Source organism: Python bivittatus, unplaced genomic scaffold (genome assembly GCF_059951505.1).
Source record: "Python bivittatus isolate LINGU-HERP-01145 unplaced genomic scaffold, Pbiv_v1 ctg000480_np1212, whole genome shotgun sequence".
Classification (NCBI taxonomy): domain Eukaryota; kingdom Metazoa; phylum Chordata; class Lepidosauria; order Squamata; family Pythonidae; genus Python; species Python bivittatus.
Genome location: NW_028277075.1, coordinates 9,072,204 through 9,093,304, shown reverse-complemented (window position 1 = coordinate 9,093,304; position 21,101 = coordinate 9,072,204). Strand labels below are relative to the sequence as shown.

General features: G+C 37.6%; 3 protein-coding genes across 3 annotated transcripts in view; 1 reads left to right on the top strand and 2 right to left on the bottom strand.

The window, feature by feature from the left end:
• Positions 1–9,019, bottom strand: part of ALKBH1 (alkB homolog 1, histone H2A dioxygenase) — a 25,455-nt gene extending 16,436 nt beyond the window's left edge. The window contains exons 1-3 of the mRNA XM_007431342.3: positions 8,889–9,019; positions 3,561–3,669; positions 3,201–3,363 (exon numbers count right to left, since the gene is read on the bottom strand). Of these exons, the coding sequence (XP_007431404.2) occupies positions 3,201–3,363; positions 3,561–3,669; positions 8,889–9,005 (389 nt within the window). The 5' untranslated portion in view covers positions 9,006–9,019. The remainder of the gene's footprint in view (positions 1–3,200; positions 3,364–3,560; positions 3,670–8,888) is intronic.
• On the top strand, positions 8,967–15,627 carry SLIRP (SRA stem-loop interacting RNA binding protein). Its single transcript, XM_015888632.3, has 4 exons — positions 8,967–9,188; positions 10,766–10,824; positions 14,559–14,663; positions 15,487–15,627. The coding sequence occupies exons 1-4, from the start codon at positions 9,116–9,118 to the stop codon at positions 15,547–15,549; spliced, it is 300 nt and encodes a 99-aa protein (XP_015744118.1). The 5' UTR covers positions 8,967–9,115; the 3' UTR covers positions 15,550–15,627.
• Positions 14,319–21,101, bottom strand: part of SNW1 (SNW domain containing 1) — a 27,131-nt gene continuing 20,348 nt past the window's right edge. The window contains exons 10-14 of the mRNA XM_088145274.1: positions 20,896–21,037; positions 20,165–20,261; positions 18,737–18,854; positions 16,303–16,469; positions 14,319–16,222 (exon numbers count right to left, since the gene is read on the bottom strand). Coding sequence (XP_088001400.1) covers positions 16,024–16,222; positions 16,303–16,469; positions 18,737–18,854; positions 20,165–20,261; positions 20,896–21,037 — 723 coding nt within the window. The 3' untranslated portion in view covers positions 14,319–16,023. The remainder of the gene's footprint in view (positions 16,223–16,302; positions 16,470–18,736; positions 18,855–20,164; positions 20,262–20,895; positions 21,038–21,101) is intronic.

Below are 21,101 nucleotides of genomic sequence, written 5' to 3'. Positions count from 1 at the left end.
GTCCAGATGGATTTGAAATAAGATTTTGGAATTAATTATAAGAATCCTTCCCATGGAAAAATGCTTTTGTTTTGAATTAAAAAAAAAATGATGAGACTTTGAAGATTGGACATTAGAGGGAACCAGAAGGAACTAAAAATTACAATTAAAGAAGAACACTTACATTTGACTTACTAATACATAATGAGTCAAAATATTTTAACATTGGACATATTGAAGGATATTTTTGAACAATGGACCCAGAAGTTAATTTTAAGAGTGTCTGCCTCTATAGATAGACTGTATTTAAAAGATGTTATGAAAGAGGAACCAGTTTTACCTGACAAGACTGAGACTGATCTGAAAGTGGATTTAAAAATGATAGGCTACAAGAATGATATGGAAAAATATGCTACACTGGACATACAAAAGAAACTGGCTGATGTCTTAATAATTAAAAGGGATATACAAATAACAAACCAAGAGAGTGATCTGGATAATTTTCCTATATTGGATTTACAAAAGAGGCTTGTTATAGCTTTGAAGAATTTTGTGAGAAGGGACAAAGAAAAAATGAAAAGGAATCAAGACATTATTTGAAGGGACTAAAGATTAAGATTGTCAAAAGTAAAAGAAAGGAATATAAAGTTGGCTTATTTGATCAAGTTTAAAATAGATATGTTGTTATCTCTGGTAACCTTAATGGACTTTTGCTGATCAGGACTGAAACAAGGAGGCTTTAAGGATTTGTTTATAGACAAGAGATGGGATATAGGAAGAAGTGAGCATTTGTTTTATTTTAAGAGAAGATAAGTTACTAATATTGTTCATACTTGTTCTGATGAAGGGGGAAATAATTTCTTTATATATTTCTTTTTTCTTCTTTACTATATTCTTATTCTTTCTTTCTTTTCTATTTTTCTTTCTTTTTCTTTTCTGCGCCTTCTATTTTTTTCTTATTCTTTTAGGGTTTTTTTTGTGTGTATTAGTTTTTATCTTTGCAATTGAAATCTTTAATAAAATTACTATTAAAAAAATAAGCAAGCTGTTTTCAATTACTTTCCTTGGCTCTAGCTCATAGAACAGCTTATCTTCTGTCATCCCAGAGGAATCATTTTTTGGGGCAGACAAAGTCTTACAGCTCATCCTCCTCTTCACATTTTCAATGAATCTTTTGGATCTCACTCAATAACTTTCTTCAGCAATCTTCTATGGACTTGCCCTTGAACAAAGAAGCCTTCAGGAACATAACAGTGCCCAGTCCAATTTATGTTCACTAGCCAGCATTACTCTTTACTAAAACAACAAATCTTCAATAGCCTTTGCTGTCTAGATTTGTAGACAGTAGAGGGGATGGCCTTGAAAGATAGGAGGAAGAGCTGCTACCAAGGAAACAGTCAGATAAAAGGGGCCTGGGCCCTGGTCAAGAAAGTAACTTGAGAAAATGTCTCAGGCAAGCCCCTCCCTAGTTCACACAGAAAAAAAGGGAGGGAGGGGGAAGCACATTCAGACTTGCAGGATTCTGTTATAACTGCTACAAAAATGTAGTACAGACCTACATGGATTAGTTTCTTAGTCTGGTCTACCTTGTAGGGCTGACAAGATCTATCTTAGGTTATGCCACCCATTACACCTCCTCTATCAAAGTTCCTCTCCAGTTTCTGTCTTTTAAGACCCACCTCTGATGCCCCCCTTCTCCTACAGGAATACTTCCCTATGGGAAACAAAGCTATCTGATCTATTATCAGCTTCTACTTATCTGCTAACTAAAACAAAGTGGGTATCTAAGTAGCTAGATGAATAGCTAAGAATAAGCCATGTTTGAATGCAGACTGTCATAATGGTATTTTCTGGAACTAGCATAGTGAAGGAGGATCTTGCAGCCTTTTCCTCCACTGTTCCCCTTCACCAGCTGCTCCTGTAGGAAGCTCATTGCTCACCATACCGGCCAATTCTTTGCCTGACTGGCTTTGTCCCTCCATCTCATAGAAGAGAAATCTTGTTTCCTCCTCCAGAAGCTTCCTTCCATCACCTCTTTCCTTTGCCTTTTTTGTCCTTTTTTTAATACGTTCCATTCAACTGCTTGATGTGGGTACCGCTGGAAGAGCTGAAGGGCCAGGTTAGGGACAGATCACCATAGAGAAAATCTATCTATGTGGTCATTAAGAGTTGACAACAACCTGATGGCATGTAATTAATCATCCAACTGCTATCTGACTGTGACAAATTAACTCCTTCTTCTTGAATCTTCCATTCCAGTACCAGTCATTCCTTCCTGATCTCTGCCATTTTCTTCTCCTACTCTTCCAAGTACCATGGTATCCATGGCTACAATTACCAGGCCTCCAGTCTTCCTTCCAATTTCCTTGGTCTTCAAGGATCTGCCAAAAAATGGTAGTGTCTCGACCAAAGTAGGGGAACCCTATGCCCAAGTCATTTCCTCCTAGTCCATCAAAATCTAAAGCCAGACTCCCCAAATTCCCACTTTAAATCCTGGAGTCAGGGCAATCCCATGTCTTTAATCTCCACTGTGGACTAAAAAGGAGGACACAACTGCATTGTGGTTTGGAGGCATTTGGAAGGGCAAATATGAAGTTCATACTTACCCCTGATCATGAATTTTGCTTAATTTTCAATGATTTATGGATATCTGACCTAGATCCATATTTGTGAATTTGTGACCTAAAGCCATCATGCGTAATCAAAACTGTAGATCCTAGGCTTTCTAATGAAAAGTTATAAGAACATAATATATTTCCTTATTCTAAGCATAATACTATATAATTTGATAGCAGTTCTCTGGAGTTTCAAAATTCAGTTTCTTTAAGACTTACCTGGAAATATCAAACATTAGATCTAGGGCTTTCCATGGGCAAAACACTATGCTATTGTGGAACAAAGGACAGGCTAGGAGTTCTAGATAAGGATGTAAGGAGAAGAGAAATAGGAACCTCGGAATATGGATTGTGTTTGTTACTTGTTTTTTAACTGCATAATGAATAAAGAGCTGTTACAAGTTTGGTTTCTCTATGACATTACAAGTACATACTCCATCACTGAGCTTTAGTGCTTCCTCAAGAATACAGCTTACACTGGCTTTTTGCAACTGACTCAAAGGGATTTAAAAGGAGCTGCAACTTAAAAGAAAGGAACCAACAGCACAATGCCTATTGTGCTCTTTTACCAAATTTGTTATGGCATAACTCAGAGATAGGACTTACCGAAGCTGATATTGACTCTTCCCCCAGAGATCAGTAACCTCCTCAGAAGACATATGCATATCCAAATTGCATACGTTAGGTTTCTGGGTATATTGCTTTAGACACTGCTTCACCCAATGGCGCTGAGAGCCCGGAAGAAAGGGATTATTAATATATATGAATCCTGGACAAAAACAGAGATGGGTGAAAAAGAGAAAATATAGATAAGACCTCCCCCATAAATTTAAATTACGAACACTGAAGAAAACAGGAACGCAGGTGTTATAATGTATGTCTTCCAAAAATGTTGCACACATTATCAGCTGTTCTACTGACTAAATTTAGATTTCATGTATGCTGAGATATCCCAAATATGCTCACCTGGATAATTATCTAGACCATAAGCTTTCCATTGAGTAACTGGATGCAATCCTGCTCTGTAGGTATCTTGATCACTTACTGACGTTAACTTCAGAGGGCAGCTGACCACCTAGTAAAAAAAACCAAAAACCAAAAACCTGAGTATCAGATATCCACAGAGATGTCTATAGATTCTTACTGAACTGATAGCCAACCAGAAGTTGTAAATACCACCAACTCTACCCATTCCTTGGAGATTATAAAGGAATGTAGCAATAACCTTGATGAAGAAAAGGATAAGCCATTAAGGGAGGTGAAATGGCAATTCAGTCCTGGGAAAGTGGAAAGCATGACAAAGAAACTCAAAATAATTGATTCTGTTTGGCATAAGATGAGGCAAATAGAGACTCTGACAGGCTATCAAGGTTCTATTATTATATCCTACAAAAATTAAATAGTATTCCTGGAATCCTTATGGTGCCTATTTTTGGATCTGACCTACTTCCAAGGGCTGACAGTTCTTATGAAAAGCCCTTCTGCTTATATAAGACATTTATGTGTGCAACCCATTAAAGTCCAAACTCTTGTCATTTTTTAAAGTTTGATACTGATAAGGATATTTTTGAACCCTGCATACAAATTCCATCTTGCAAATAAATGTATAGTGTAATTTAAAATATTATTAGAATATTTTAAAAATCAGTTGGTAATGAATATGATTAAATTTAAATTATTGTTTAACTACAAATTCTCTGAGTAAAAAGTAAAAAATTAATTATCAGCACATGTCATAGAAATAAATACAGGAATAATCTTAGCCATACTGTCTCTCATACTCATCTGTTTAAGTTTTAAATGGGAGTAATAAATGACTATCAATAAATACTTTACAGTGCCACATAAAATGCTGCCAAGAGATTAAGCTTATATTTGTATGTGCTTAAAATATATCAAAGAAATCCAGTTTGATGTAGTGGTTAAAGCACCAGGCTAGAAACTGGGGGACTGTGAGTTCTAGTCCCAGCTGGGTGACCATGGGCCAGGCACTCTATCTCAGCCCTAGGAAGAAGACAATGGCAAATCACTTCCAAAATCTTGCCAAAAAAACTGCAGGGACATGTCTAGGCGGTTGCCAGGAGTCAACACTGACTCTAAAGCACAGAATTTATTTATTTAAAATATCTCAAATTGCCCAGTAATGCATAATTATTATATGGATTCTGAATGCTTGTAAAACATGCATATTAAAAATATGCGATATATGCTGCATTTCAGCTTTTCAAAAGCAACGTAGCATTGACTTTCATGATATGAAAACTGTCAAATACCAGACAATAAAACAGTATTTATTTATTTGGAACTGTGAGGAAGCTTATAATACATTTTATTCTTGATTCAGTAGTAGGATAATTAGCCCTAAAACCACAATGTTCTGACAAATAGCTTGCTTTTCTTCCTGCAAATAATCTTGACATTATGTATGGTAACAGCTATTAACTCTGGAACTGCTAGAGCTAGAAAGCCACATTTTATAGCCTACAACAGACTAGAATTCCAGTCTGAATGGGATAATGGATAAATGTCTAACTCCAGCAGATACATTATTTTAACTGAAATTACAAATTATGCTAGAGAATAAGAAGGTAATCATAATTATGCAACCCTAAGGACTGAAGAGCTTATTTTTATGTCAGAAAGTCTCTTGGGAGAGCTGTAATTATACTGCATTAATTACTGTCTTAACTGAGGACCAGAGAACCTGTCTAAGAACTGGTCCAAGTCAGAAAACAATACTTAGTAGTAATTTTTAATATGTTATTCTTAGTTTTTCTTAATTAAATTAAAAGAGACCTTTTGTTAATGAAGACAGAACTTAATCCTTATCACCCTGCAAATGTCAGCTGTATGGACAATTTTCTCTTCAACAGTTAATTTCTAACCATCTTGAGAAGATAATGGGATCAGGGTATTTAAAAAAGAAATATGCAAAAGATTTTCCTTTCTGATACTACAAAACTTGTTTAAAAAAAGAAAAAGAGGGTGCACATAATATTGCTCAGCTAACTAGTAGGATGCAGTAAAACATTCTCATATGGAGAGGTAGCTTCTATGTTATGCTCCTATGCCAATTTGTTTAGTTACTGAACTTCTATCACTTATCATTAGTGATCAAGGGTCATAAAAGGAAGCACAATCTTCCATGGACAAAGATTATGGTACAAGTATAGCACACAAGTGAATGTTTACAATGCAGTATTCTCTCTGAAGATAATCAACAGCACAAGGATAAAATTATCTAGAACCCTATATTAAAACAAATATTTGGTTCTGTTTGATCAGGGTGATAATCAGGGCATACAGTCTTATATTGTCCACCAAAGGGTTAAGATCCCAGCAGTTCATGAACAGAAAGAGATCATTTTGTTCCATATGTTACTCAAGTGGATTTTCACTTGTTCCAGTAACTATTCCTTGTTCACCACATTCTCCTAAATCAGTTTCAGTTTTCCATCCTTTTAGTTGAAAATTGGAAGACATTGGGGGTTTAAGAAGAATTGGTTAAGTCTGCTACATCTACGATAGTGGAAGATGACCAGTGTTAGATATATCCTAGTCTATCATGTCTATCATTAGCAAAAGGATGAAAGAGATAGTGAATTCTATTAAAAAAAAAATAAATTTGATATATTATTTTCATCAAGTGCCTTGTTTGAAAACATAATTCTCTCTTATTTTGTTTTTTTAAGGAAACATGCTTCTCTTGATCACACTTCCATGTGAGAAAGCAGGCTTCTATGAATAAAGGAAAAAAGAGGCCAGACCAGAACACATTTGGATATGTACTATGATGTTTATCAGGCATCACTGAATTGGCAGAAAAAAATGGTATCCAGATTTAATAAACCTATGCTTTCCTTGAGTTATTGTTCTAAACTAGCTGCCCACAAGCAGCACTGGACCAGGTATCATCATTTTAGCCATTCCTTTCATGAAATGCATTTTATATCAATAGTCCTCAACCAGTGACACATGTATTACTGGTGGTATGTAGAAAGACAAAGACCCTGAGAAGAACATAGCTCATCTCCCCACAACCATGCACAGGAGAGCAAGCAGAGAAGAATGGCAGAGCAATCAATCTTTATTTGAATGTGCTTGTGGTAGCATTGCACCATCTAGAAAGAAAAGGGTGGCAGTTCCCCACTAAAGTTGGTAGGAAAGACCCCTACTGACACTGCAGAGAGGGGACTATTGGTTAAAAGTGGGACTTTGGTGCTGCAGGTGAGCATATACAGAGGTGCTGTTGGCCATGAGAAACAGTCTAGAGTATCACTAGTTAGAGAAAGGGAGCTTTCTGTTTCTCTCATAGTGAGTTTCAGGTCCTTTAACAAAATGATCGTTGAGACTTAAATGAAAAATTGAAGACTATTGTTTTATACTACCCTCCTCCCTGAACAATATCTATGGTGATTTGGTCCAGCTTAACAGATTATCCTGTGACTTTAGCTAAATTAATATAACATCACTGTATTTCCCTGAAATAGACAAATTTAAGACAACTTCCTGAGGAACAGTAGTCTGAAGAAACAAAACAAAGCAAAACAAAAACACATCCTTGTCTATGTTCTCAGCAAATTTAAATCTTCCTCTTATTTAAAGATAAATTAATTGGCAATTAACTAGTCCATTTTGGTAAATGCATAAATTTTCATGAGCAAGAGCATACTATCCTGTAAAATGCATCTGATAAAGTAGGCTCTACAGAATTCTGTTAGATTACACTGTTCCTGTTGACAAGATTTCCCTTTCCCTGATCCAGTGAGATGTAGTGGTGAGTACTGGACTGGTATAAAGGGGACCAATACTCAAATTGGCACTAGAATATAAGGTTCTTTAGGTCATCTGAGGCTACACTTGGTCAATCCTTTGTCACAGGTTAGCTGTCAGTATAATGTAAAAGACAAGGAAGCTCCATGTGCGCTACAAAGGTGGGATAGAAATGCCACTTACAATATATTTGTAGGAGTATTTAAAATTAGTGAGTTTTTACTTTCTTTGTGGTCCCTAGTAATTTCTTATATTTTAATTATCCCAATTAATACTAAACCAAATGTTTAGTAAATTATCAGAGAATATTTTCTTTCATTAAACTGGCAGATAATTAAAAGATGACATAAAGCAAGCTTTCCCAAACTGTGAGGTGTACCTCCCTTGGGGAGGTGCAGACAGAATCCAGGGGAGGTGTGAAGAGCCTTTTAGTTACATGGTTACAACAAATCCACCTTTCCCAAAGTTTCATTGTTTTGCTTCCACTGCTCATTTTGATGTTTGGATTTTTAGGGGAGCTGTGTACATTAAGATTATACTAAAGGGAGGTGTGATGGCGAAAGTTTTAGAAACCCCTGACAAAGTATTACAAGCCAGAATTCTACCACTTCGTTTCACTTAATATGAGTAGATGTACTCTGATCAATCTCTATAAAGCACTATTAACCCCAGAGGTCTAAGCAATAAATGAAACAGTATCTGAAGAAAAAGCCCTTGAAATATCATAGTTTTTCCATACCAGGTTATTACTACCTACAATGACTAGGCTCCCACAATAAACCTTAAATTTGAAACCCAACTCCATTATTGATTCAGGCCTTTATATTTATTAGATTTACATCCCATTACATTCAGGAGTTTAGGGTGGCATACGCAGGACGCCCTCTTCCTATTTTTTCCACAACAATAACCCTGTGAGGTAGGTTTGACTGACAGGCAGCGACTGGCGCCAAATCACCGAGTTTCTGTGGCTGAGGGTCGATTAAAATCTGGTCTTCCTGTTCTTAGTCTAATGCCTAAACCGTTAAACCATACTAGTTTTTTTTTTTTTTTTTTAAGTTTCTACCAGGTTTTGAACCAGCGACTTAACAGGCAAATTCTACCGGGACACTTTTAAACATCATTTATGTTAACTATAATGTGAACTGTTTCGTCCTCAGTGCTGTCACCGTGACTAGTAAACAATGGTTTCATTTAGCAGAGGCAAATACGGTCAATATTTTGCTAAATGCTGCACGGGAGGGAGCACAGAAACTGAGAACGTCTGGCACTGGCCAAGGAAGTCTTCTCTCGCGATCAAATTTCACTGTTTGTCAAGTGGAGACCTTCCCCAGATTGTTACTACGAAGCCTTCACGCCGATATTCGCTCGGGAACCTAATCCGCCGAATCAGAAAAACCGCGCAGCACGTGCGGCAGAAAAGGGGAGGGTCTCTCAAGAGGAAGATGCAAAAAAGTTCCTGGCAGCGGAGACCGGTGGGATCCGCGACGGCGAAGAAGCGGAAGGCGCCCTCGGTCTTACCTGCCGCCTAGCTGGCTTCGAGAAGTCAATCACCCCGGTAGGATCCGACCCCTCCCACCGCCGATAGAAACGAAAGAGGCGACGGAACGCATCTTCCTCCCGCGTGGCCGCCGCCATCTTAACGCAAAGCGTGACCTTGGACGCGCTCAGCCGAAGCGGCGGAAACTCGCCTCCCATTGGTTTGGAGCCGCCTCAGCCGGCCAAGGTCGTCCGTCCCTCATTTTAAGATGGCGATGAGGGGTGTTTCTCGGCGGGTGTTCGAGGTCTTCGTTAGGCGAATACCCTGGAACATGGAGGAGAGTGAGTGAAAGAAGATGCGTTTTCTTCTGATGGTCACGGGGTGATATTAGGGTCTGCCCCTGTTTGAAGTTTGGGTGACCGAAGCTTTTGTTCCGCCGGAGGGTAGGGGTATATCCGAGTGCGCTCTCTCTTACTGGGCATGGGATTCCAACTTATTTCGTGTGAAGAGGAGGTGAGGCCGGAGTGGATTTTTCCTACCTCCTTATCGCAGTGGCGGCTTGACTTCTTCCTTTCCAATTTCTCTTGCCTTGAGGAGATGCTGCGGATTTTGTCTGCGATCCCTCTTGTCTTCTTATCGAGGCCCCAGTTAGACGACGGCCGTCAAGGGAAGATTACGCAAAGAGCCCATGTGAAAGCGTTAAACACATGGCCGTTTGTATACTAGGGGGTTTATAGCGGCTTATAGCTTCGTTCAGCTATCGCGCTGGCAATATATCACTAAGGGAGATAGGCTTTATATCACCATATCAATGGTTTAGTGATAAGGTGCTATAAGTAATTAGAGTGGAAATTGCTTCGGAGGCAATTTTGATTTGCCCGAGACACAGGCATTGCGGCCGATACTGTGTAGGTTCCTGTGCGAATTACAACGTAGGAGGGAATTAATGCAGACTTCTTCATTTCGGAAATCTAATTCAAACAACACTTTCAGCCCTATGTGGTGTGCTTGTTTTGGTTTTGTGTCCATTATTTCTGGGATAAATGGTGATGTAAAGATTGGATCCTAGATATACAGCATAGAATAACTGCAATTATGTGACATAGGGAACCGCAAACCAGCCAACCATGTGTTAGTCTAGAATGTTATTTGTAGACAACCAGTGTGAATACTTATGGTTCACTGTGTCATGCGAGCCCAGAAGATTGGGTTAATTTCACTTAATTATGGGTAAATTGTATGAGCCCAGTCAGTGAGTGTCATAGTTAATTTGAATTTGAATCTGATTTTTTTTTCCTGTATTGATTATGCTGACTATATATGCTTGCTTCTTTTAAAAGCATTTTACGATACTTTTTCTTCTTCGTGTACAGTTATATGCATAGAGGAGCAAAGTAATCCTCTCCCATCTAGGGACTGTCAACTGTTTAATCTGAATTTTATTTGAATTAAAAGCTGCTATCTTAATCTTTTTTGTTTTATAAAATTGATCAGAGAGAGCTATTATTAGGCAGGTTGAAAATGTAATCAATCAATGCTGTATAATTTTTGGGTGCTAGTTTGAGCATATGTTTTGAGCAATTAGAGGATGTGGTTTCCCAGAATGCCCATTGCCATTGCTACTGTCTTGTAGAACTTCTGAAATTTGAAGCCTAACATTCTGAGCAGCACCAAACAGTTAAATTTAGTCACCCATTTCCCTCAAATGCCTGTAATATATTATCATCCCAAGGGATTGTGAGAAATTTAGGGTGACTAGACCCTGCTCCTCAGAATGCTGCCATTTCTTTAGCCCACAATAGCCCACCCACCAATTGAGAAGATGGCTATTAGAAATTAGTTTGTTCCTGACTCCCTGAAATGTGAAGTGCATCTAAATGATCTATACCTTATTGATCTCCTGCCATTTTTTTTTAAGATGAACTAAGAGAATATTTTGCTCAGTTTGGACCTGTGAAGAAATGCATCCTGCCATTTGTAAGTATCATAGTCATTAAATGATTGCATCCAAAGTAAAAAATATCATTCAAATTGTATTTGAGCAGTGGTCTGATATTGTCAGGTAGAGTCATCCCTTCCTATATGTCAAAATTATAGATTAATAGATAGGTAGGCATGACATTTATAAAGGCTTTCTGGCAGTTTTCTCTAACCTGATGTCCTCTAGTGTAACATTCACGCAGTTACTGCGGGCCTCCCACGAGTGAGGGGAAAGAAGACACCAAACTGATTCTCCTTCGAGGGGGGTGAGAGCGCCCAGACCGGAGTCTGGAAACCTCTTTTATTGAGTACATCAGAGGGCTGGGTTAATACATCAGAGGGCTGGGTTAAGCATATATACGTCACACTACCTAATACAAGCCCATGACTATATATGGTAATACATGAAGCGCAAGGGATCATGTGCTCCGATTGAGCACGTGACAAGCTGCGGGGGCTTGCCTCCTGAAATTTGAGGCTTTTCCCCAGGTTGTTGCTGGTACTTTTCCATGCTAGCTTCCTTGTTAGCGTACAACTGATTTTACTAGTCTGCACTAACAGAAATGCCTAGCATGTGATGGGGTGTTATAATGCAACACTCTAGGGCAGTGTTTCTTAAAGTGTGGTCCTAGGACCATTGGGGGTCCCCCAAAACCGTCTAGGGGTCCCTGAAATCAAAATTATTTGCCAGCCTATGTTGAAAAATAATACAGTATTAAAATCCCATCAAAAAATCATGAGAAGCAGTAGCTGTAATGAATGCATCAACTTTAATTTTTAATATGGTAAATATTGATAAATATAACCCATACAAACAAAAGTTCTTTTGGAGTCCTCCATAATTTTTAAAAGTGGGAAGGGGTCCTGAGAGAAAAAAGGTTAAGCAACACTGCTCTAGGGTATTTTAATATAAGTGGTTAAAAGTTTGTGAATTCTTTAAAACTATCCGTAATCCTGCAGTACTGTGATGTACAATGTGGTGCAAACCTCAGCTGAGTTTAATAGACAAAGAGAATAGGGTTAAATGAGAAGGACACAAAGTAGTGTAACATGTGATGTATTTATTGAATATATTGAACCCACATTTACATTATTTGTTGGAAAAAGTATGTGAAATGTTAGGTTTAGTAACTGGTGTTTAGCATCAGTGACTATAACCAAATGTTTTAGGTACCTGTTGATCAGTGCTGTTCAGTGGCTTGGGGATATTTTGACCATTCTTTTTTACAGAATTTCTTCAACTCATTTATATATCTAGGCTGTCTTCTTTGAACTGCTTACATCAGCATATTTCAGTTGGATTAGATTAGGGCTTTGATTCCAAAAGTTGTAATTTCTTTTGCTTCAGTTATTCTGTTGCAGATTTACTTGCATATTTAGTATTGTGCTTTTTGACCCTCGCTCACTTAAGCTTTAGTTTACAGATATTCTGCCATTTTCTTGTATAATTTGCTATTCAATGCAGTCTAAAATCTATTCTTCCCTTAGCAATTGCAAATTGTCCACATCTTGAGGCTGCAAAATTCCATCTTAATCTCATCTGTATATAAAACATTGTTTTAATAGCCTACCGGACCATTCAGGTGGCTTCGTCTAAAGTTTGCCAGTGTGCTTTCTGGAGAGTAGTGGCTTCCTTAGTATTCTCCCATGTATACCACTTTTATTCAGTGTTTTTCTTGTGGTACACACATCAAAGTAACATTAGACAATGAAAGAGTGGCCTATAGATCCTTTGCCATTGCCATGTGGTTCTTTGCAATTTCCTAGAGTATTGCTTGTCTTGCTGTTAAGAGTGATTTTTGTTGGATTACAAAATAGAAAGAGTAAAAATGCTATTGCATTTTCTCCATTTGTACAATCTGTTTGACAGTGTAATGATGCAAACCAGAGTTTTTAGCAACAGATCTGTAGCCTTTTCTGCCTTCACAAGAGACAAAAGAGGTTTGTAGAGATCTTTTGATCAGGTATGATTCACTTCTACAAAGCTGTGCTAATGAATAGCAAATTTTGATAGTAACAACCAACAAGTTGTTTCAAACTCACATCACTGTCATCTGATAGTGGAACATCTGACTCAATTTGGGGTCAATTTCGTCTGACCTTCTAAGACAGCTGATTATTCTAGTTAATTTTTCCAACAATCACAGTGAAAATATTGGCTGAGTTTGTTCAGTGGATATGCTGCAGCATACTGTTTTGTGCTGTTTAACCAGAATCCCTTCATATTTTAATAGTTCTTAGTTGAAGCTCTGACAACACCGTAGTTCACAATATTGCAAGATTATGGACAATAAGGATTCACAAACTTTTCATCACTACTGTACCGTCCATAATACTGAGCTTGCAGAGTTTCTTTTAGGCTTTACTTTTTAGCCATGTTGCTGGGATTATGAGAACTGTAGTTCAACATATCTGTAGGGCACCAGATTGATGAGGCTGAATTATTTCTTATTTTTACTAGTAATTTTTTTTTTCCTAGCTCGGAAAAAAAAAGCTATTCTTTATAAAGGCATGAAGGTTTGTCTAGTGATAGCAATTATCCTTTGCTGTGGATGCTACATTTCAGTTCTACCTTTATGATTACAGTTTTAATATAAATGTAAGGGATGAGATCCAGGGCATTCAAGCAGACTTCTGCTCATATAAAATTTTTTACTTCTGTCTCCTTCCATGGTTCAGATTTGGAATAATTCAAACAAAATAATTTCCCTCTCTCTTACCAGCTAATAGAAATTGTTCACTATCAAGAATGCAGTCCTGATATTTTAATGGGTTTTTATCCTATTTTTACTTTTTCTGGAAAGATTTTGTCATTGTTATAACTAAGGTGTTCTGGAATGAGAAGTGTATCAAAATACTTTATACAGAATATTATGCTGCTTTGTATAAAATAAAGCATAAATATTCATTTACTTTTTGGTATATGCATAGTTTTTTAAAGCTGAAATCTTTGCTTTAGCTTTTACAATTATACCTGCATACCAACACTTTTTGTAGTGCTATATTTGGTACAGATACACAATCCACATGAACATGGAGAAGAGTCTTGTTTATCACTGCTTTAAAAGGAAAATACAGTGATTTGTCTGCCTTTCTTAGTGATCATAGACACAGTTTAGTCGCCCTTGAGTAATCTGACTTCCACTGATTAATAGGATAAGTGCACATTGTTCTGAACTCCCCCAGAGTTAATAGGACCTAGTATATAATTTCAGGTATTGTGCCGCAAATTATGCATCTGTTTAAAAATTAAAAAATGAATACAATTGTAATCTTATTAATACCATAAACCACGTAGAATCTCTGGAATGGAGCAGCACAAAAATTGTAGTAATATATAAGTTTGAGTGAACAGTCAAGTACATCATGTTGCCTGACTAATATTTTAAAATCCTTTATTAACATAGTGCAATCATACACACAACTATTCAAAAGTATGCAGAATTGGACTGGGGCTTACTTTCAGGTAATGCAGTATACTTTAGTTTTCCGTATTCCAATACATACCAGTAAATACAAGAAAAATAAAATAATTACCAACACCACTCTCCCTAAAACTATTGTTCCATAAGGCAGTTTCTGTCAAATTAGTTCTTGCATACTGGAAAATGGTTTCTAGTCTACCTAACAGATAAAATAATTTGTAACTAACCATGAATACAGTCTCCAATGTAAAATAGAAATTTTATTCAGATATCTGGATCAACTAATGTATTCTCTTGAATGTTCAGAATGTAGAAACAGGGTTCCATAAAGGCTTTGGCTGGATTGGATTTGCTACAGAAGAGGGTCGCAGTAACGCTTTGTTGAAAGATCATATTTTTGATGGAAGACAGGTAATTTCAGTTCTTTGACAATTAATTTTAAGATATATCATGTGCCTCTCTTTCAAAAAAAAGCTTCATTATTCTGTTATTTATACAACATTCAAAACCCCCCCCAGATCTACAATTAAGAAGTAACAATTAAAAGCAGGATGTGCAAAACATTTTGTGCATGGACTGTTCCAGACCAAAATCAAAATGTATGTTCTGAGATGGGAGACAGCAAGGAAAAAGAAAAGCCATCAGTGACACAAGGCAACAGCAAAGGGAAGGAAGACTGGGATAGTTGGTGTAAAGGGCTGGTGGACTGGCTGGGGGATGTTATGCTTGAATTCACATAAGGTGGTTGCAGCACCCAAAGGAGAGGAAGGTGCTGGTGTTTCAATGATCAGAGGAAGGAACGTGTAAGTGTGACAAAGGGAAAGGAGGAGCAGAGTGCAGCAGCCTTCCTCTGCTTGTCCTGCAAGACAGTCCAAAATTTGTCTTGGCTGAAACCTACAACAAAGCAGCTCCAAATATTGGGAGGATCATGACCCACCTGGGATAGGTCTTATAAACTCCAGAGCCATGGTTTCTTCTGTACCTGGGACAAGATACATTTTCCATATCATGTGCACCTCTAATTAAAAGGACTTAATACACTGCTATGTGGGTAGCTTAATTCAATGTGTATGGATGTCTGAAAGGTATACAGTTGTAATCTGCATAGATAATGCAGACTGTATTATTTAACTTGATGGAAATAGCACTAATATATAGCTCAGATATTTATTCTAGTTAAAAAAAATTGAAAATGGGTATTAAGTTCAGTTCTTTTTTGTCTTAAACCCCTCAGCTTGAAGTTAAACGTCAAGAGAAGAAAAAACAGCCAGATGAAATAGTTGCTAACACCAATTAAAAAGAAGGATACTTTATTTCATTGCTATGTAAAGAAACTAAAATAAATTTTGGTATGTATATATTCATCTTAATTAAATGTGTGCAGCTGCTTCTTTAAGGTTTAGTGGAACTATATAGTCACATCAGAGCAAATGAATTAGTACCCTTCCCTTTTTCAAGTACAATACATAGAAATAGAGAAAATTATGTACAAGAGAATATACCTAGAATAAACATTTTTAAGTAAAGAATAAATCAAGTGGCATATTTCAAATTAAGACATCCTTCTCTGTTGAAACAAAGAGGATGAACATACTTAGAAACCAAGATACAGAACCTATGTTATTCAGAGGTCTGCTTTTTCCTTCCTTCTCTATTCCATAGGGAAATGTTGCCTTTGAACACTCATGGTGCGTTATTTTCAGCACGGAGCATATAGTTAAAAGCATAAAGTACTGAATTCAGTCTCAGTGGCCAGAGAGAGATCAGTTTTTTACTCTTTCCTTCTCTTTTTGCCTTCATGATCATGTTCTTTAGGACGGTTGCTATCAGAAGGTCTTTTAGAGCCCCCATGCTGTTTTGCCTCCTCCAAGAATTTGTCTAGACCAAAAGGATCCTCCTCAAATTGAACTGGTCCTTCTCTTCCTCTTTGTCTACGATCTGAGCCAGAAAATTCCTTATCAGGAACAAACCTGTAAGAGGCAAGAAAGCAGGAAATGTAGTATATTTCTTGTAGAAGTCCACTCATTGAGGTTCACATTAATTTCCCTACCTGTTAGTAGTTTTTATTCTTGCCTCCAAATCATCACCATACATGTCCTTATCCACATTTTTACTTGGTCTGTATATATTTTGGGCCATGTCTTTGCCGCTTCTCCAGGGCTGATCATAGACGTTATAAATTTCATCTTCTCCTCCTGCAAAGCCACTGTCCATACCCTAGGAATAGTTCACATACTTAGGATAACAAGTAACAAATTCCAGAAGTTCCATCTCAAAAGCCAACATTTATATTGACCTATCGACTTGATTAAATGGATTGTTATTAAAAGTTAAAACAGTAACGTTCGCTGGGAGAACTAGAAAGTCATTAGAGCTATACATTTGACAAGCCTTCCTTTTTCACTGTTTCAATCGCTTTTGCTCTTACAGTGACTATGAAAAAAAGGCAAAACATAGGAACAGTGTAAGATGTGGGTGAGGGAGAGAAGCTTAATTTCAGCAAAGTTTTTGACAAGGTTCCACATGTTACTCTCATTGTCAACTCTTGAAGTTTGGATAGTGTACAGAAAAGGGAGTCTGCAAGTGACTGGCAAATAACACTCTGGAAATCAGCAGTAAGGACTTTACATTGTTGGACAGCAATAACCAGTGTGGTTCCACAATGTCTTGGGTCCAGTATTATTCAATATTTTTATTCATGATGGGACTAATGGGCTGCTTATCAAATGTATGGATGACACAAAATTGGAAGACCTGGCCAGTGCTCAGGGTGACAGAATGAGATTGCAGTCTAATCTCAACAAGTTGGAAGGCACCCAAGAGGAACAAAATGTTTAACATGGAGAAATGTAAGGTATTCCATTTAGGGAGAAAAAATGTAGGGTGCAGATACAAGGTGGGGAATTTATAACTTGGAAACACTACATCTGAGAAGGGCTTGGGTATAGTCACTCACAACAACTGAAGGTGAATCAACAGTGTGAGACAGTTACTAGAATGGCTAATGTGGTTCTGGGTTGCATTAGAAAAAACTTTTGTGTGAGGTCATTATTTCTTTCTATTTAGCACTGATGAGACCATTTCCCAAAGGATATGAAGACATGAGAAAAAGTTCAGAGAAGGGCAGGTAGAAGGAACTTTGGATGTCCAGTCTGAAGAAAAGAAGACTGGGTGGAGGCATAATAGCTGTGTTCAAGTATATAAATGGAAATTATGTAGAAGGCGACCAAAAGCTGCATTCCAAGGTCACAGAAACTAGGAACAGAAATCATGGATATAAGTGGCAGCTATCTAGATTTCATTAACATAAACAGGTAGTCCTCGCTTTCCAAGCCCCTCAGTGACCGTTCGAAGTTACAACAGCACTGAAAAAGAAGACTTACAATGGGTCCTCGAAGTTGCGGCTGTCATGCTGTACCCTTGGTCACATGATTGTGATTTGGGCGCTTGGCAACTGGTGCACATTTATAACAGTCACAGTGTCCCGTGATCACAAAATTGCCGTTTGTGAGCTTCACAGTCAGCTTCCAACAAGCAAAAACAACCCTTTCCTGCTGCCAGTGCAATCGCATTGCTTTTGATGTGTAGAAGAGCAAACAGGATACTCTCTTGAAATCCATCTCCAATCTCTCTGCTCTGCAGGGTGGGGGGAAGAAGGGTAAGGCAAAGGAGAGATTGCCTAAAGAAATCACTTGCTTTCTCTCCCCCCGCCCGAGTGGACAGATTGGAGACAAAGGGATTTCAAGAGAGTAGCCTGTTTGTGTAGCACGCCTGTGGCTCCCAGTCCCAGGCTGCTGTGTGATCACACTGCTTTCAATGCGTACAAGACAGTAAGCATGCACTCGAGCATTCCAAGGGGTGGGGAGTGGTTAGGAAGCAAACAAAAGCTGAAGGTGTAAAACTAACTTGTCTCTTTCCAGCTGGAAAGCACAGTTGTGGTCACATGATTTCCCACTTAGCGATCACTTTGCTTAGTGGTGGAGCTGCTGGTTCCAATTAGGGTCATTAAGCAAGGACTATCTGTACTCCCTTTCAACCGTGTTCTAGAATGAGTCACTTGTATAGTGAGATGGGCAGCACATATAAATTTGAAAAATAAATAAAATCCCAAGGCATAGTGTGTGCTTTCATAGGAACCCACTGCCTGTCAGTCAATAGTATTTTCCAACAGTACATGGTGGGTGCTCCTTCACTGTAGAAACAGCATCCCGAGAACTTACTTTTTCCTATGTCTGCAGTATATTTTATAATAAAGGTATAATTCCCAACACTAGAAATGTTCATTTGTATATACACGTATTATCCAATTCTGCAAACGCTAACCAGAATTACACACAAAGGCTCAAACAGCAAATTACCTGGAGAATTAAATTTAAGGTGCTCAGTATACCAATAGATCAATTATACTTTTAAAAAATGTTTATATTCTTTATCAGATAGAGAAACTACAATTTTCTGTTCCATATACTTATGAAGTTCCTTACCTTACTTTGGTTGAAGAGTCTCTGGTCATACTGAATTTCGTTGGATGTCCGAGGGTTAGGAACACCCAATGCAATGACTTCACTAATATCTCTGTTCTCATTCCTCTGTAGTTTTGATCTGAATTTAACAGTATTATACATTTCTAGGTTACAATAATGTCAATTATTAACACTTAGCCTCACTTATCTTTATTCTGAATGGGCAAAGGGCTATATTGCAAAATGATCAGACTGGAGCTATGGGATTTCATTTTCTCTTCTCTTCAATCTTTCCAGGGCTCCAAATCTACTCTGGAGAAAAGAGTCAGGAGATACATAGGAAGAAAGAACCCATTCACCTATTCTTGCTATTCTTCCTGCAGAATGATGCTAGCTACAATCTAGAATATATTTGATCTTCTGGGGGAAATTAGCACTGACTTGTTAAAATACAAAAATTACTTTGCCCATATAATTGTCTTGTATTAAAGTGTGTCACTTGGCTTATATCTTCTACAAACGTTGGCCTGAGGTATATTACTAGAGGTTGTAGATTATGTTCCCCATAATTTTGTATTTAGATGCAAATCAGCATGTATTAATGTTTCTAATAACCAATTAAAGTGTTTATTAATCAGGAAATAGGTGAATTGCAAATAGGGAAATTATTTCAAACAAATTTGATTTTTTTCTAGCTGATCTTAAAATCAATCCTTTATAGATTAAAAAAAATAAAAATCAAGATAAGGTTGGTAAATATAAAGGGTGAAAAATGAAAATAATCAAAGGAAACATCTATAGGATGCTATTTACAGGTTTTATGTTCATAATGCACTTTAGTCCTGCTCTTTCTTTGGACAAAAGCATGAAAGGTTTTATATCAAAGTGCTAATTCCAAAATTCATTTATATCTTACAGTAGTGTGGGGGATTTATCCAATGTCCTTCCTTTGGGATATGTAATGAAGTAATAATTAAATGCTATACAGACTCTTGGTTTCTCTGTATCACTTGAAGTACAACTGGTAATATTGTCTCAACATCTGAGACAAATGTTGAGACATTTGAGGCCCTGAAGCCATGGTTTTGGCAGCGGGCCTGAAGATCCCAGGTCGATAAGGAGCCCATCAAATGGCTAGTGTAAATGTGTTATTGTTGCTGGGGGTGGGGGGTGTACTGGGCTTTGTATTTGGGATTTTTATTCTTGTAAGCTGCCCGGAGTCATTGTGAGTTGGGAGGCCATATAAATTGCTTGCATAAATAAATACATACATACATAAATTTCTGAAGAGATTACCCGCACTACATAATGGATAATTCTGGCAAAAAAGTACAATCTGACAGAATAGTTATGAGGCCGATTGTTTTAGATCTGCATGCACTACAAGTATTTTTTTTCTTGTAAAAGGAAAAGCGTCAGTTACATTATATATTAGCTGAACAATTTTACCTTTTGTCAGGGGCTGCTCTGGAAAGATTCCGGTCATGCTGCCTTTCTTTTCGCCTGTCATGTCTGATTTCATCACGCTCCCTAACTTCTCCATCCTCTACAGGTAGATTTGAGATTCAGGGTGACACAGAATTAATTGAAAAGAGGTCAAATATTTCTACCCCAATAATGTTCATTGTGACTGAAATTCATTAAAAGTTATATATGCAATAAAAATCACTGAAGGTTAAAATCTTATTTGGGATTAAACATCACTAAATTAATTGGAACTTACTTCTACTTTAGGGATGCACAACTGTTTCATTTGGGGAAACTGATATCTGCAAAGTGTGGGGGACTTGGAATTATTTTTGGAATTCAAGGATTTGCTTGCTTTTGAACTGTGATATTCCTACTTTAGGGCTTATGCTACAGTTTTCATTTATTTCCCGCTTCAAAAGGGAAGAAACTTCAGCAGTTTGGCTAGATAGACTTTATGAGGGACAAAATGAGATTCATTGGTTGCATCTGGCTCTAGGACGGCAGGTTCTCTAATTCATTTTTACCCGAACCTACATGCAATCAGGCAGCAGTTCTGTACATAAGAACCAGCATACATGAAGAGGTAGAAACTGATAGGATAAAGTAGATTCCTGCAGATTCACTGTAATCTTCCCAACAGATTAACTCTTCCAATAACTGGTTTAAAAAATCTTTGAAATATTATGAAATGGAACACTGAAAAGTGGTACCTTTCTCCATGTGAGTTTTAATTCCAGCTCTTCGTTCCCTGGCCTTCTGGGCCATTTCCCGAAGTTTCTCCTCATGTTTCTCTTTTTCCTTCTGAGCCATCTTCCGTTCTACCTGGGCTCGCATTTCTACAGCCTCACGAGCCTGCACAAAATTCAGAATTTAAGCAATTATGATAGCAACGCAAACTTACCTTTATGCTTTGAAT